Source organism: Rhinolophus sinicus, chromosome 3, assembly GCF_057876585.1.
Source record: "Rhinolophus sinicus isolate RSI-liver-muscle chromosome 3, RSI-T2T, whole genome shotgun sequence".
NCBI lineage: Eukaryota > Metazoa > Chordata > Mammalia > Chiroptera > Rhinolophidae > Rhinolophus > Rhinolophus sinicus.
Window position 1 is genome coordinate 159,065,674 of NC_142503.1, and position 16,768 is coordinate 159,082,441.

At 46.8% G+C, this 16,768-nt stretch overlaps 1 protein-coding gene across 1 annotated transcript in view; it reads right to left on the reverse strand.

Annotated features, from left to right (window-relative positions):
• The window catches only part of ITGA11 (integrin subunit alpha 11), a 124,870-nt gene that overhangs the window by 41,158 nt on the left and 66,944 nt on the right, over positions 1-16,768 (reverse strand). The window contains exons 5-10 of the mRNA XM_019725629.3: positions 15,811-15,925; positions 9,519-9,646; positions 8,260-8,408; positions 5,272-5,416; positions 4,607-4,772; positions 3,180-3,250 (exon numbers count right to left, since the gene is read on the reverse strand). Of these exons, the coding sequence (XP_019581188.3) occupies positions 3,180-3,250; positions 4,607-4,772; positions 5,272-5,416; positions 8,260-8,408; positions 9,519-9,646; positions 15,811-15,925 (774 nt within the window). The remainder of the gene's footprint in view (positions 1-3,179; positions 3,251-4,606; positions 4,773-5,271; positions 5,417-8,259; positions 8,409-9,518; positions 9,647-15,810; positions 15,926-16,768) is intronic.

The following is a 16,768-nucleotide window of genomic DNA, read 5'->3' on the forward strand; positions in this document are numbered from 1 at the left end:
TTTATCCTTCCTAACTCAAAGGATGGTTTCCTTGCTGGACAGATGGTAGCAAAGCAGGTGATAAGCCTCTGGGCCTTTTCTCTGTCATTTGAGAACATTCTACTGGGTCCCTCCCCCAGGACTAGAGAGACCATTCCTCGGACATAACTAAACAGGCCGGGGGTAGCTGAAGGCTCCTTTAGCACATTTATAGGAAGTAGTTGTTTGAGGCTGTCGGTGGAGCACTGCTGGGTGAGATGGAGCCTGGGGCTTATCCACGAGATGGACTCACTTGGACTCAGGATCTGGGCAAAGCTAAAAGGATGGACCCACCTGTATCCCATCTCCAGATAGGTCTGACTGACCCCGAGAGCTATGGAGCTGGACTCCCAGGGACAGGACGGCTGTGGCCAATTACAATGGCATCACTGGCCGGCATTGAAAAACTTCTGTGCTCTAAAATACGACCCGATGGCCTGTCATAGCACCAGACAACCCACCATCATTGCACCATTCCTTCAGATTTAGAAGGTATTCTTTTTTCTTGAAGTATTAAGGAGTCTCAAATTAAAATGCAATCATCTTTTCTTTCAAAGTCCTATCAGATAAAATCTTTCAGATGCTTGTCACTTGAAAACAAGACTCAGGGTGATAGACAAATCAGTCTGTACCTACAGGATAAGGAGAAGCAAGCACCTGGTTTCTTCGCCTGGGGATAGAAAAAGAGTTGGGCATGTGGAGGAAGCTGCACAGGGCAGTGCGTGACCTTGACCTAAATAAAAAGCAGGGGCTCTGAGCTGCTGGTCTCCTCCCTGCAGCTGGAGAACCCATTGGTCTTGCAAGGACTCATCTTGCTTGACACACTGAGCTGCTTAAGCCATTTTCAGGGCTCAGCTCAAGAGGCCCCGAGTACTGAAGCTGATCTTAACCTCCCTTCTCATCAGGTTCCCCAATTCCTGGGCATACACAGACCACGGTATTAGAAGAAGGAGACGGAACTTATTATTTAAGAGTCTTTCTCCCCAACTAGACTGTGAGGTGCTGTCAGCTGAAATGTTACCTTAATCTCTATCTATTTATACGTCCCCAGTGCCTGGTACAGAGCCTGATACACAGGGAGATTCTAAAAAACACACACACACAAAAAAAGATTGTAGAATGCACAAAGGAAACAAGGGACATTCACACTCTCTCATTGTCTCCAACATAAGGGCTGGCCCAAGTGTGTGCTCCGATTTCCCCCAGTGGTGGACATAAACTTCTTCTCCTTCCCCGCTCACTGCCACCCATGGCTGCAGAAATCGTTGTCCTCAGGACCCTGCCCAAGAGCCAGTCCCTCCCCAGATCCTTCCCTGACAGCCCCTCCCTCAGCCTGGGCCTTTCCTTCTGTAAGACCCTGACCACACACTACCTGGAGTAGCATTAGGGGGCCGCCTGCAGTTGTACACTTTTACCTAAGGGAAAGCTATAGTTCCTTTTATCCTACTCTCAAACGTGAGGCCTGCTGTTCTGAGTTATTTGCAAGTCGACTTCTGGTGGCAAGATGAATTTCCGGTTCCCTTTGGTCCCTAGTTGTATTTTACACATGCTTGTTGGATTTAACTAAATTGGATTTCTTTGTTCAATTTTCTAATCAGCCCTGAGTCCAGAGTCCGGAGACCGAGGTTAGTATTGCAGGAGCACATGACTCGCCGCCCAGCCTGTGTGTGGGATGCTCTCGTCTCTCCTCATGCCAGCTCCTTATTCTTGGACTGCAAGCTTCTTATGGGAAGGGCTCTCACCTCTGCACCTCCTGGGAGGGGTCCAGCATGAGGAGAAAGCACTGGAAAAATTTGCAGATGTGACCACTTAATATGGGACAACTATTACCATCTGCTGACTTTGCGGGGCTGTTTCTGAGCATGGAATGAGGCACAGGAATGTCCAATTCCTGGAAAAATGTAAAGTGCTCTGTACATATAACACGACTGTTAGGATACTAGGGCAGTTACACGTGCATCTGACTGTTTTCAAGTTGGCACAGGATTGTCCAGCCAGATGCTGCTCAGGAAAAGCTAAGCAGGAGTCAGGCTTCCGCCCATCTGCCTGCTGCATGCTGTGCGTGTGTCCCCCTCCTCTCCAATTTGGAATTTCTGACTCAAACCCCCTTAGATTCCATACTGTCTCATGGAGCAGCTGCTGCTGTGGGGGGGAAAGCATGAGACAAATATTTCTCTCACTTAGAGCACTTCCGCAGTTCACTCGACCTTTCTGTGACTTGTTTATGTGGCATCTGAGAACAAGGAGACCTGCTCTATCCATCTCATAGAGGAGCTGGGAGAACTCAGTGTGATAATGAAAGTGATATGTAAGTGGGAAGGACTAACAGGACTTTTCTGGAAAATTAGGAGGCATAAGTACGTTCCCATGGCACTAGCCTGGGCAGAACACTCTCACACACTGGGGCAGCTGTCTGTTTAAAGCATGACCAGAGCCTCCACGAGGGTGCGTGCTAATACCAACACGTCCGGGCGTCCCCCACGTGTCACTCCCTTGCATGTGGTCCTCCCAGGCTGGGCTTATACCTGAACAGGTTATAAAATGTTTTCACAGGTATCGACTCCTCTGCCCCTCTGGCAATCCTGGGATGTTTTGGCCTCAGCTTGCGAATCAGTACCAGGTGAAGTGTGTCGCGGGTGAGTGACAGCCTGAGGGCTTTGGGCCTGCGACACAGAGCCCCAGACACAACATGACGCATGTGACACTGTGTGCCCACCTGGGACCTCTGCCACCTGATGTTGATTCACATCGAGACGGGGCCTACATGGGCTACCTGCCAGACAGCACCTGACATGTCTGGACACCCTCCTAACAGATGCAGGGCCGTGGTCCTGAACGCACAGGTCCCCTTGGTGATGCATGGACACTATCAGAGCACATGCCATTGGTTTTGCCCTGTTGGCCTAGATTTTGCACAAGGCTTTGTGGATTGAACAGGACCCTTGGTCCTGGGGAAAACATTGCCATCAGCACCCTGCACAGGGAGGGTGAGACACATTACTGTAAGTTGAAGACCTTGACTTCCCTCTTGTAGCCACAGAAAACGGGAGGCAGAGAGACCCCAAGAAAGAGAGAAAGGGGATAAGAGCCAGCCCAGGAAAGGCAGGGTGATGACTGACAGTGTTCAGTGTGTGGCAGGGTGGCTCTAAACCCGTCCGTACCTCCACCACGTGAGAGGAGAAGCCCGTCTGTGACATCTCCAGCCCAAAGGAGGTTTCGTTCTTGTTGGTGCCTGAAACACAGGGACAGAAAGACATCAACTCCATACCTGATTGCTTAGTGCCACACATACCTGCAGCTCAAGCCACAGCACCCATTTCTCAGGGGGCATCTTCAGGAAGGTGAGCCGGACCATGAGTCTAAGCTCAGTCTAGTCTGCCCCCTGTGGCAGGAAGCCTGTGAGGGGGGCACCAAGCACCTTCCAGGTGATCATGTGGGTCTATCATTAGTGGCTCTCTCCCTGCTGGAAAGGCCTTGGGCAACATACCACAGGGTGCATATACCATAAGATGGTCAAAATAGGGGAAAGATCAAGAGAAGTGTGTGGAAAGAAATGGTTTCTGGCAAGAAATGGGATTTCCTTCTTTGTTCATTCTTATTATTCACTAGGTTGGGTTCCAGATGCTTCTGGATGGTTCTCAAACTTCAAATCAACCCTCAGGAGGGAGAATTACATAAGAGACCCCATGTGTGCTGAAAGCCCCTCCCCATGGAGGCCACTCTGACGTTGTCATCGGAGCCAATGTTCTTGTCATTCTAGTCAACCATTTTGAGAAGAAATACACTGATTTAGATATTTCAGTTCTAGTGTGAGTGTCAAAACTCAGGTTCGAACTTTCTATTCCTTTAGCCTCTTTTGTGAGGGCCGTTTTTGTCTCTTTTCATGTGTGTGTCTGCAGCTTGTCATTTCCAACGTGCTGCAGACTGCTCAGCTTTGGGATGCTGCTTTCTGCCTCTTGACAATCCTCCCAGATGGCAAAGCCCAGAGTGAAAAGGGCCCTCTCTAGCAATATACAGTGCAAATGAGGTCTGAGCAAGTCAAAACCGGAGTTGAAGTGGTGTGGAGGGAGGCAATCTGAAGGGACCCCACTAAAAATGCTTTTGGTGGAGTGGGAGTCAGGGGTTAAGTGTTTCAGACGTTGGAGTCAGTCCAGCAGGGTTCAAACTAGGGTTGCCAGATAAAATACAGGCCGCTCACTTATTGAATTTCAGACAACCGACAAATCATTTTTTAGTAGACGGCTGCCACACATATTGTATTTTACATTTCCTAAATCTGGTGATTCTCGTTCAAACCCCAACTCCTTCCCAAGCTGTGGGTGCGTTGGCCATTCACTCAGCTCCTTCGAGCTTCAGTTTCCTCGGTGGTAAGAGCAGCAGGCAATCAGCACCACCACCTCCGGGGTGGGGCAGGGGGCTGTTTGTAAGGTGCACAGCCTCATGTCCAGCCCAGTGACACTCAGGTGTTGGCATTTATCATGAAGGGACGACTCCTGCTAAACCATTCCATTCTGTGGGGTTGGCTTTCACGGGGAACGGCGCCTGGTGTGAACCCAGGAGCGTGGAGCCCTCTCGGTGCATCGCTCACCTTCCAAGCTGAAGATCCTGTCCCCCAGGGCGTCCACGATGTCTTTCAGGGCTGCCTCGTCTGTCACGTTGAAGAAATGCTTGTCGTCAGGGTCACTGGCGATGGATTTGATTTCGTTTAGAAAAGCTTCTGGATTGATCCCTCTGCGGTTGTAGTAGCCCAGGACCTGCCAGGGAACAGGCAGGGCGACATACCAGACATCGCATGGACCTCCCCACACACCCCCGCCCCTGACCCTGGGCCCAGGGCTGGCTGCAACCATTGCTTTGGTAGCCGGGAGTAGACCTCGAAGTCCCATTTGCATTTCTAGTAGAGGACTTTCTAGTAGAGGCCAGATAAGGCCCGTTCTAAGATAGGGTTCCAGGGGTTGGGAGGCTTTGGAGGTTTCTAGTTTGGAGGTTTCAGAACCTCCCTAGAAATGGAGAAGAAGAAAAAACGAACCCACAAGTATTGTGGATAGTCCCGGGCAGAGCAGAAAACAGATTCTCCACGTGCTCTTAAGGGGCAGATTAAACCACAAGAGGCCCCTCTGAGGGCTTGGATAGCTTGTTCACTGCCCAGAAAATGCCCCCTAGGGTCCTCAGGGGTTTGATGGCAGAGCCTCTCCAAGGTAGCTGGCAGCATGTGGGCGGGGGCGGGGAGCAGGGCAGTTGGGCAGGACTCACGGCCACGGCGTATCTGGTCACGTTGTCCTTCTCGCTCTGCTGGATCACCCTGTCGAGGTCCGGGCTGTCATGGGACTCCCCGTCAGTGATGACGATCATCACCTTCTTGGCCCCTTTCCTTCCTCCCTTCTGGAAAGCCTCTGAGCTGGAACCCGAGCACAGGGCGAGGTCACAAGGGGGGCTGGGATGGGGCAGCCAGAAACTGGGCCAAACCACCCATGTCCAGCAACCCAAGAGGTGTTGGGACCTTGAACCACAGAATAAGCAGATCGAGATGCCACGACTACTGCTCACATGGATCTTGTAACTGCTTGTCTTTAAAAAGTGACTTTAAAAAGTCCCTCGAGGGTCCTGGCCGTGCTATTTTGGCTAAGCAGAGGAGGTGAGGTGGGCCTGGGGGGGCGCAGTTCAGGCTCAGATGGAGGCCCTAAGTTAGTGGTTCAAAACTCAGCTGCACGTTAGAATCACCTGGGGAGTTAAAAAAACAACAAAAGTGATGCCCAGACCCCATCCAGACTCATAAAATCAGAATCTCTGGGTGGGGCCTTGGACGCCAGTACTTTTCAAAAATTCTAATAAACACCAGAGTTGAGAACTACTTCCCTAAGTCCTGAAAAGTTGCCGTGTCGGAGTAATTTAACACCCAAACAACATTAATCCATAAAATCCGTGTAATGAAGCCTGACAAAGTTCTGATTTCTCCCACCAGGAAAACTTTGATTCTATTTTGGGAACTATTAAATATCAAATTCTATGACAAATATTCCTCTTTCTCGCTTTTTGTTTTCAGTGCCAGGAGCAGACGCTTGGCCTGCCTGTGGGGCAATCTAGCCAGTGGGTGGGATGGGGGCGGGGACTGGCACACTGACCATTAATGCTGTGGTAAAGCTCTTGCAGCTGGCAACCCATCTGTGAAGCACAGAAAACTGGCTCCTGAACCATCACTGGCTCTTGGTGCCTCTGTGGCCAACCTTCTGTGAGGTTCTGAGAAGGGCAGACATGGTCTGGCCTTAGTGTGGCCTAGCAGGTAGAATTTTCCAATATGGATCTAAAAATAAATGTTACCCTTAGACTCTGCAGGGATTCCTCATGGGTCTTACCCGCAGGTTCAAGCCACAATGCCAGGGGTCTCCAGACCCCAACACTTTGGTAACCAGAGGTATCTCTTGTTACACAGCAAGCTGTTGAGCTGACGTGCATGATTTAGATGTTGAGGAATTCACAAAACTTGGTATAAATTAGTTCAGAGCATCTTGAAGCTCCCAGTTAAGAGAAATAGACCATTTGCCATTCTCCTGCAGCTCTGTGATAGTCTGGATATGGTGACTTAAACAAAAAACCCTTCTTATGAGCTGTGGACTGAAGCAGGGCAGAGGCATACTTGACATGACTGGAGCAGATTTTGGGCTTAACTCTGACCCAGTGGAAGGAGAACTCTGCTAGTCCTTCAAAGGAGACTCTAGATACTTCGATGACCTCATTAGAGGGCCAGGCTCAGGAACAAAACTCCATGCAAAAATCGTAGGGGAAAAACAGGGTGTTTTTTTGTTTTGTTTTTATTATCTATAGAGCCAAAGACAATTTCAGGACCATATTTTTACACAGTGGAATAATGTGGATATCTGTATGAATCTGTAACAGGGTAAATATTGGTATGAGTCATCAGATTTAAAATCGTGATTTTCGTATTGTGCACAAGACTTGTATTTGTTCCTTTGTAAGTCGTATTATAAGTTCCAGGAGATCAGTTAGAGCTTTATAATCAGAACAGGTTTCTTGAATCTGGAAACAAGGTGATCTTGTGGAAAAGTAGGTCATGTCATGTCTGCTTCCTGGGCGAAATGTGCAATGGCTCCCATTTCTCTCAGGTCCTGACAATGGCCCGCTAGAGCCTTTGTGATCTGGTCCCGTGATCCCTCTGAGCGCCTCCTCCTGCCTTCTCCTCTCCACCCACACTGGGCTCTTGGCTGATCCTGGAGCCACCAGGCTTCTATCTTAGCACCTTTGTCCCAGCGGCCGGCTCTCCTGGAACGCTCCCCCTTGGTACGTTCCTGGCCAACTTCCACATCTCCTCCAAGTCTCCACTCAAATGTCAGCTCTCATGAAGCCTTCTCTGATGACTCTGTTAATGCTGATTGAATAACCTGCCCTCTCAAAATTACTTGACTGCCTTTACCATGCTCCCCCACCACCCCTAGCTTTTATCTCCTTCTAGCATACTACTTTATTTATTTATTTGTTTGTTTGTTTGTTTGTTTGTTTATGTATGTATGTATTATCTGCCTCGCCTCTATAATGTCAGCTCCACGAGGGCAGGATAGCATCTGTTTTGTTTATTGGTCTGTTCCTAGTGTCCCAAAGTGTGGTAGAACACATTTCCCAAAGTTGGCTGCAACAATAATCCTTATCCCAACTGCTATTCTGCAATGTGACATTGACATTCCGTCATCAAGAAACAGAAGCTCTTCCCCTTGAATCTGGGTTGGCCCTAGTGACATGCTCAATCAATAGATTATTGCAGAAGTTATATTTTGGACCTCTGTAGCTAGGTCATGGGTCTCTTGGGAAGCTTGCTCTTGAGATGCTACCACTCAGAGTCCAGCTGCCACATCATGAGAAAACCAAGCCACATGGCCACGTGTGGGTGGTCAGGTCGCCAGCCCAGCTGAGTTCCCAGCCAACAGCTGGCATCACTACCAGTCAGATTAGTGTGCCATTTTGGGTGTCCAGTCCAGTAGAACCTCCAGCTGACACCAGATTCAACCACATGAGAGAACCCAAGAGAGAGCTGACCTGCCGAGTCCAGCCAATCTACAGAACTTTGAGGGATTAATAAATATTGTCTCAAGGTATTAAATTTTGTGGTGGTTTGTTATGTAGCAGTATAGAAATAGAATGGTATCTGAGATTTAACACAAAATTTTTTTTTTCTTTTTTTTTTCTTTCTTTTCTTTTTTCTTTCTTTTTTTTTTTTTTTTTTTTTTTTACCGAGCAAATTCGATGCCAAATGCTGTCCGGGTCTCTGTCCCTCCTCTCTGCTCAATGTGGCTGGCAGCTTCCACCACATCTTTTACAGACCTGTAGTCATTGAGGTGAAATTCATGTACCACGTCTTCTCCATACTGAACGACTCCAACCTGCAAGTTAGAGGAGAGGGCAACAGAATGTCTTGACCCCTGGCACTTAGGCCTATGGTGGCGAGCCTCCCTGGAGTCATCATTCTGTCTGTGACTGTTCAGGAGTGAGGGGGCCGAAGGACCTTCCCAAGGGAGAGTCACTCATCGGAGGGGAAGCAGGTTCTGCAAAGTTCTGGGAATGAATGAGTGGCTTGGTGAGAGAAGTAGCAGGTGCATATCAAGAGAGGAGACTGATGTAAAGAATGGCTCAACAGATTAAGTTTCTTGCTTAAAAAGACAAAAGTTGAGCATAGAATTGAAGTCTAACATATTAGCGACAGCACGGGAGGAGGACCATGGCATTGTTCACCAAACTCTGGAACTAAGGTTCCTTAAAACTTGGAAGGGAAGAGCTTCTTTTATTCCAAGGTTGATACAATATTGACAATATTAATAGCCTCGAAATAAACAAACAAACAAGACACCCTCTAAAGACCTGCAGTAAGACTAGAACAGTAGATTGTTACGGTTGGATGGGCTCAGAGTTTATTTAGTACAAGAGCATTTCTAATGCTGGACTTCCACCCATGATACCCTAAAAGATGATTTTCCAGTTGTGGGGAACTCATTGCTTCATGACAAATCTACTCCCTTTTTAATAGCTCTAATTGTTACAAAATAATTTCTTAGACAGATTTGAAATCTGCCACCTTGGAACTTCTATTCACTGGTCCTTGTTTCGCCCACCCAAACAGTATGAATTAGTCTACCCCCTCTTTGGCCAGGCAGTGTTTCACATATGTGTTGGCAGCTGTGACCTCCTCCCCGGTCTTTTCTCCAAGATCAATGTGGCTAATTCTCCCGGTGCCTCACTCAGCAAGGTTCTAATGCTACTCGACCTTTCCCACCTTCCTTCTCACTCTGTAGCAGGTCAAACTCTTTCCTGATAGTTTAACCCTCAAAGTGAGGCGCCCACCCCCAAACTCTCCCATGATGAATCCAGCAGAGATGGCTGCCCTTTCACCTACACCTTCTTAGCACACGTAGAGGTGCTCCCCCCACATCCCCAGGAAGCATCTGCCATGGCTGTGGGCCCTGCTCGGAGGAGGAAAGAGTCCCAGAGACGCTCACCTGGATCTGCCCAGGGCCGATGTAAAACTTCTTCAGGATGTTGATGAGAAAGTGCTGAACCTCCACCCAGGGGTAGATGCTGTTGGAGCCATCCAGGACAATGACAATGTCCATGTAGGTCTGGCACCCTGGGAATTGGAGACACGGTCACAGCTACCCATGGAGCCAGTGTCTGCAAGGCTCTGATTCTCCGGATGATTGTCCGAAGGACAATAGAAGAAGGACCTGTTACATGTGTGTAATTACATGTGTGTATTGGGCTGGGGCGCCGTGTGGGGTGGGACATTTATTTGGGCAACGTGAATGACGCGCCCAGGCATTTCTGGCTCTGAGCCACCACTCCGTGCTGGCTGTCTGAATGAAGCTCGAATTACACCTGACCCCTCTGCTCCTCAGGGACCGAGCACCACCAGTGGGTCAGTGTTTCTGAGGAAGTCAGCAATGCCCACAGCAGTACCTTGTTATCATTTGTTTTGCTGTAATGTGCAGGCTGGCGTTTACCACTGTCAGCCTGGATGAATAGGTTTCCCTTTTAGGAGGGCGGTTTGTGTCATGGTTAAAAATGTGGAATCTGTTTGACTCTTGGCTTTAACCTTGGGCAAATCACTTAACATCCTGGTATCACTTTTCTATAAAATAGGCATAATGATAACAGAGGATTGTCATGAGAATTAATGAGATGATGCTTCTACAGGACTGAGCACAAAGTAAGTGCTCAAGAAATCTTAGCCAATCCTATTTCCTTAAAGCAAACCACTTTGTTAGTGTGGCAGTGACATCATCAGGTCTAGTTCTCATGCCTGTATCTCCACTCTGAGCATAAAGATTTCTCTATATATTTTTTAATATTAATAGCAAATTAAAACCAACAAAAAAACTTAATGAAACACGGGTACCATAATACATGTAAAAAAACTTCTTTAAAATCTAAGGAATTTATTTCTGTGAGCAAATAGTTGGGGTTACTTTGAAATAAGACATGATATGATATGCCATGATCTATACTATACTATATTATTATCATATTGACATATTGGGCGTTTGCTTATTTTTACTGGAAAATTTTTACACTGGTATGAAATCTACTTTACAGCAATATGTACGGCAGGAGGTTTTGTGTGTGAACGTTCCAGCAACTTCTGCATCATGAAGGTGCCATAGGTTCCAGGCAGTGCTCCCCAGAGAGAGGAAGGTGGTGGCTTTGAGCCCAGGTTCCTGTCACACGCTTTGTGTTTGGGGAGCATCTTAGAAGCATTTGGGTGATTCAGATGCTCAGCATCACCTGTCCTTTAGGAGAAGCTGTGACATTCTTGGCCCATCTGCACACCGTGTACGGGATGGCCCAACACTTCCAGGCTGACAGCGCCTGGTCGCTTTGTCCTTTCCCAGTTTGGTTTAGCTCAACACATGTGGACTGAGCTCCTGCCATGTGCTGGAGCACCGTGTGATGGCGCCACCGATGTGACACAGACAGAAACTCCATTAGGAAGAGTTTCTAATCTAGGGGTAGGGACCAGTTTTCTTTGACTTTTAAGCATGTTTTAAGCATGCATTTATTATTGCTGATTTATTTTTGTTTCTTTTTTCTTATTTTGAAAATGTTTTTTATTATCTCATGGATTTGGTTAAAATTGCACTTAGATACTGAGTTTTAAAAGGAACAACAATGAATTATGGGTTGATTAGGAATTTGGGGGCATATTTTTTCTGACCATGTTATATTACATCACAGGACATCCTTCATTTTCACTTTCACAGGCTTGTCATGAAGAGAATTGGTCTGCCGAGCTTCCCTCAGTCTTCCCAAGATCACTCTTTTCTTTCTTTCTTTCTTTCTTTCTTTCTTTCTTTCTTTCTTTCTTTCTTTCTTTCTTTCTTTCTTTCTTTCTTTCTTTCTTTCTTTCTTTCTTTCTTTCTTTCTTTCTTTCTTTCTTTCTTTCTTTCTTTCTTTCTTTCTTTCTTTTCCTCCCTCCCTCCCTCCCTCCCTCCCTCCCTCCCTCCCTCCCTCTCTCTCTTTCTTTCTTTTTTAAAGATTTTTTTATTAAAACATAGCTAACATACATTATATTAGTGTCATGTGAACATCACAGTTTTTCAACATTCATACACCTAAAGAAGTGATCACCATAAGTCCAGCAACCATCTCACACCACACTATGTTATGACAACACGATTGACTGTATTTGCTATGCTGTACATTGTATCCCCACAACTATTTTATAACTAGCATTTTGTACTTTTTACTCCCTTCCTTTTTTATATCCTAACAAATCTAGTACCCATCTGACACCATACATAGTTATTACAATATTATTGACTATATTTCATATGCTATACCCCACACCCCCATGATTACTGTGTCACAACCAATTTGTACTTCTTAATCCCTTCCCCTTTTTCATTCATCCCCAACCCCCATCCCATCTAGTAACCACCAAAATGTTCTCTGCATCTATAAGTTTATTTCTCTTCTTTTTGTTTATTTTTCTTTAGATTTCATGTATAGGTGAAATCACATTGCATCTGCCTTTCTCTGTCCGACATACTCCACTCAGCACGATGCCCTCCAGGTCCATCCATGCTGCTGAAGATGGCAAGAACCCATTCCCTTCCCTGGCCGAGCAATGTTCCACTGTGTATATGTACCACCTCCTATCTATCCCTTCTTCCATTGACGCCAGGCTGCCTCCATATCCTGGCCATTGTAAACAATGCTGCAATGAACATATGGATGCACATGTTACCTTGAAGTAGCATTTTGGGTTTCTTCAGATAAATACCCAGAAGTGGGATTACTGGGTCCTTCTTTGTCTCTTGTTATAGCCTTTGTTGTAAACTGTTTTGTCTGTTATAAGTATTGCTACCTCAGCTTTTTTTTTTTTCATTTCCATTTTCATGAAATACCATTTTCCATCCCTTTACACTCTCTGTGTGTGTGTCTTTCAATCTGAAGTGAGTCTCTTGTAGGCAGCATATGTACGGGTCTTGTTTTCTTATCCATTCAGACATCCTATGTCTTTTGAGTGGAGTATTTAATCTATTTACATTAAAAGTAGTTGTTGACAGATATGTAGCTATTGCCAATTTATTATTCATAATTTTGATCTTTTTTTCCATCATAAAGAAATCCCTCTAACATTCCTTGTAATACTAGTTTGGTGATAATGAATTCCTTTCACTTTTTCTTGTCTGGGAAGTTCTTTATCTGTCCTTCGATTCTAAATGATAGCTTTGTTGGGTAGAGTAATCTTGGTTGTAGGACCTTCCTTTTTTATCACGTTAAATATTTTGTACCAATCCCTTCTGGCCTGCAAAGTTTCTGTTGAGAAATCAGCTGACAAAACTTGTGAAAGCTCCCTTCTAAGTAACTAGTTGCCTGTCTCTTGCTGCTTTCAAGATTTTCTCTTTGTCTTTAACTTTTGCCATTCTAATTATAATGTGTCTTGGTGTGGGCCAGTTTGGATTTATCTTGTTTGGGACCCTCTTGGGAGGGGCTCCAGTGCAGGCCCAGATCACCTGCTGCCTGTGACCAGCTGGGGACTACTCGGTAGGAGCTACAAAGAAACCTGCAGGGTTTTTGCTGCCTGCGCTAACCCTGGAGGCACATGGGAGAGGCCACGCTGTGAACGGAGGATAGCTGCCACTAGTACCAGGCCTAGGGTAGCTCTGCAAGATACTAGGACACCATGAGGCCTGTTGCCACCTGCCAGCTCCCTTAAGGTTCAGCCACTAATAAAGCCTATTGTGATATGCAAGTTGGGTGAGGCAGGGTGTCAGGGAGTCACTAGAGTGGGAAGAGTTGTGGTCATTTGGTGCCAGTTTTAAGCCTGAAGCTACTCAGCAAACATCTCAGAGCACACCAAGGCCAGTTGCTGCCGCCCGGGTTCTGTTGGACTCTGACAGTTTTCCAAGAAACAGTGCAATGCAGGTGGGGCTGGCTGCTCTTGGAGAAAGTGCCTCAGGTGTTGTGGGAGTAGGGTAGGGCGGGGTCCCAGTGAGTCAGCAGGGTGGAGCTGCGGAGCTCATCAGACCAATCAGATTCAGATCTGGCCGTAAGCGTAGGGGGCGGACTCAAAACAGGAAAGATGGTGCCAGCTTGCCCACTGCATGGGAAGCGGACTCCTCACAGCGAAAATGCCAACTGTCCTCCAGCCCTTGTGGGAAGGAACACAATTCAGTCTGCTCTCTGTATGTCTCCAATACTCCCTGAGGAACTGTCCCTCCGCTGGAGCCCAAGGTGAGTGCCCATGAGTGAGTCTGCATGTGGGTCCTTTAAGAGGATCCCTGGATTTCCTACCGCCTTCCATCCCATCTGGATGGTCAGAACCCCTACTGGTTTTCACAGCCAGATGTTTTAGGTGCTCCTCTTCCCAGCACCAGTACTCTGGGCTGGGGAGGCTTGTGTGGGGCTGGGGTCCCTCACTCCTCTGGGGGGAACTTCCGTGGCTGAAATATCCCTCCCAGTTCTCAAGTGCAACACTGAGGTTTGGGGTTAGTCAGTTTTGCGTCTCCACCCTTCCTACTAGTCTCAATGTGGCTTCTTTTTATCCTTACTTATAAAACTCCTGTTCAGCCAAACTTGGGATGGTTCTCCAGGTTGATTGTTCTATGATTTAGTTGTAATTGAAATTTGTTCCCAGAAGGAAGTAGGCACAGTGTTTATCTATTCTGCCATTTTGTTGCCCTTTTTTTTTTTACAGTTTCAAATTTTTCTTTTTAAGATACCTCGGGAATTATGCTAAGTAAAATGAGTCAGACAGAAAAAGACAAATGCCATATGAGCTCACTTATATGTGGAATCTAAAAAACAAAATAAACAAACAAAACAGAAACAAACACAGATACAGAGAACAAACAAATTGGGGGTTGAAGGGCTGGGTGAAAACAGTAAAGGGGTTAAAAGTACGAATTGGCAGTTTCAAAATAATCACAGGGATGTAAAGGACAGTATAGTGAATATAAATAATAATATTATATCTGTGTGGTGTCAGAAGGGTACTAGACTTGTTTGGGGGATCACTTTGTAGGTTATATAAATGTCTAACCACTATGTTGTATACCTGAAACTAATAGAATATTGAATGTCAACTGTAATTGAAAAATTTAAAAAAGAAAAGATACCTTGGGAAGAATCTTGCTTTAGGTCTATGGTTCCTAAACATGGTTGAACACTCCACTGAAACACACACACATGCACGCACGCACACACATGCACGCACGCACGCACACGCACACACACCCACCCTGGAGCTAATCTAAGACCTGCTGACTTAGAACATCCCTGGGGTTGGGGGGTGCCCTGGGATCTGTAGCTGATAGGCTCTTAGGGCCCTGCTGCTGGTCAGCTGGGTGGGGAGGCCTCCAACACAGTCCTGGAGGCTGAGACGGTTACACCTTGGCCAGAGGAAATAGTAGCCTTGGGGGGCTGAGTGCCCTTGTACACACCTCATGATCTCGGGCCCACTTCTGAGCCTTGGGATTGCTTTTTCCTGTGCTGTTTTGTGAAAATAGAACCAATGCCTCCTCCTCACACTAAGAGACCCCTTTCTAGCCCCTGCTAGACTGATGCTTTCCCCCTCCCTCCTGTGAGCACCATCTTTCCACCCCTGATGGGGCCTTGTTGTTTGGAGGAGGCTGCAGGAGTCAGAGGTGCTAATCCCCTCCTTCTCAATAAAATGGGCAGTAGATACTGGGAAGATGGTATTTAGCCCAGAGGAAATAGTAAGGCTCAGAGCCAAGCAGTCGGCTTGAAGGAGGCAAGGGCTGAACATTACTTCCCAGATTTTCTTGGTGAGGGGGGAGTGAGTGGGAGGTTCAGTATTCCACGAGGCTCTGGGCAAGCTGGGCAGAGCTTCCTGAGGCCCAGGAACACTGGTTCGATGGGACTATTACCAGGGATATTTCTGTTTTCCTTGATCCTCCACCTATAAGACAGCGCGTTGCACACCATCAAAGGGCACCATTCACACTGCAGTCTAAGCGAGCAATGTCCCCAGAACTGGGCAGTGTAAGCTTGCCAGTAACTTCTTCCTTATCAAGGTGGTTTGCAGTGAGTCTCCCTGATTGCCAGCATTGTCTTCATAACCTTAGCTGGTTTGCCCTCCACCATCACTCTGTGGGGGAGGGTGGACCAAGACAAGGACCCCACAGAGGCCCAGAGAGGTCAAGTGAGTTTTCCCAGGTTACCCAGAAAACCAGAGCAGGATAGAGTCTCAGTGCTGCTTTGTAGCTGCAGGATAGCGATGATCGGAACCCCACACCTGATGTGAACTGCAGTTTTGAAGCCACTTACTTTGGAGAGCTGGGGCCACAGTCTTGGAGAATCTAAAGTTGGAGTTGACTCTCGAACACATCCCTGTGGTGTAGTAGGAGCTCCCACACTCATGAGACCAGAGGGGGCTGCAGGCCTGTGAAGCACAGAGCAGATCCCCAGTCAGTGGGGGCCCTAGAGAGGGTCCAGGCCCAATAACCTTAGGCCCAGCCCCAACCTCCATGACCCGACAGATATCCTCTATTTGAATGTTGGTATCCCCAGGATTTAAAGGGTCTAATTTGAGTCTCACTGAACTATTTCTTGTGGCAATATGTGCCAGTTCCCTTGGTTTCAAATAGAATGGAGAAAAACTACTGTTAGAGTCCTTCTTTGTTGTATTTTCAAGGGACCCATTCTCTATCCTATCATCAAGGATTTTGATTCTTCTTCACCCACCTGCCCACCCCACCCAACCCACAGGATCTGGGAAAGCGTTTCCATCTATAGGAATGGACTCTTTAAGGTCACTACAATAGCCCCTCTATCTGAACAGGTCACCTGAAGGTCCTTATTGGGCAAACTTCCAGGATTGTGTCCTGACAACATACCCATGGCTCTTACTAGGGAAAGAAAAAAGAATGTCTCTGCTCTTTCTCTGAAATTTGCAACCAAAAATATTGATGTCAACCCCTTGTATAAAGACTGGGTGTTGCGTTCCTCTCAGAGTCAGGGCTATTAAAAATGAAAGCCCAGCTCCATGCTTCCATTTTTCTCCTGCTGCGGAAAACCCAGGACTAAATTTTGTACTGTAGTTTCCCTTGGTTTGGAGGAATAATTATTCCACCTCCAATCCCTTTATTTAATTAGCTTTCTATTTTTACTCAGATTTTAAAGGTTTTCTTTTATCGGTGTCCTTTGTTGAAGTTGCTGTAAATTATTTTTGGAAGTAGAGGGTGAATAGTAAATGGAAAGGTAGATGATGGATGATGGCTGGAAG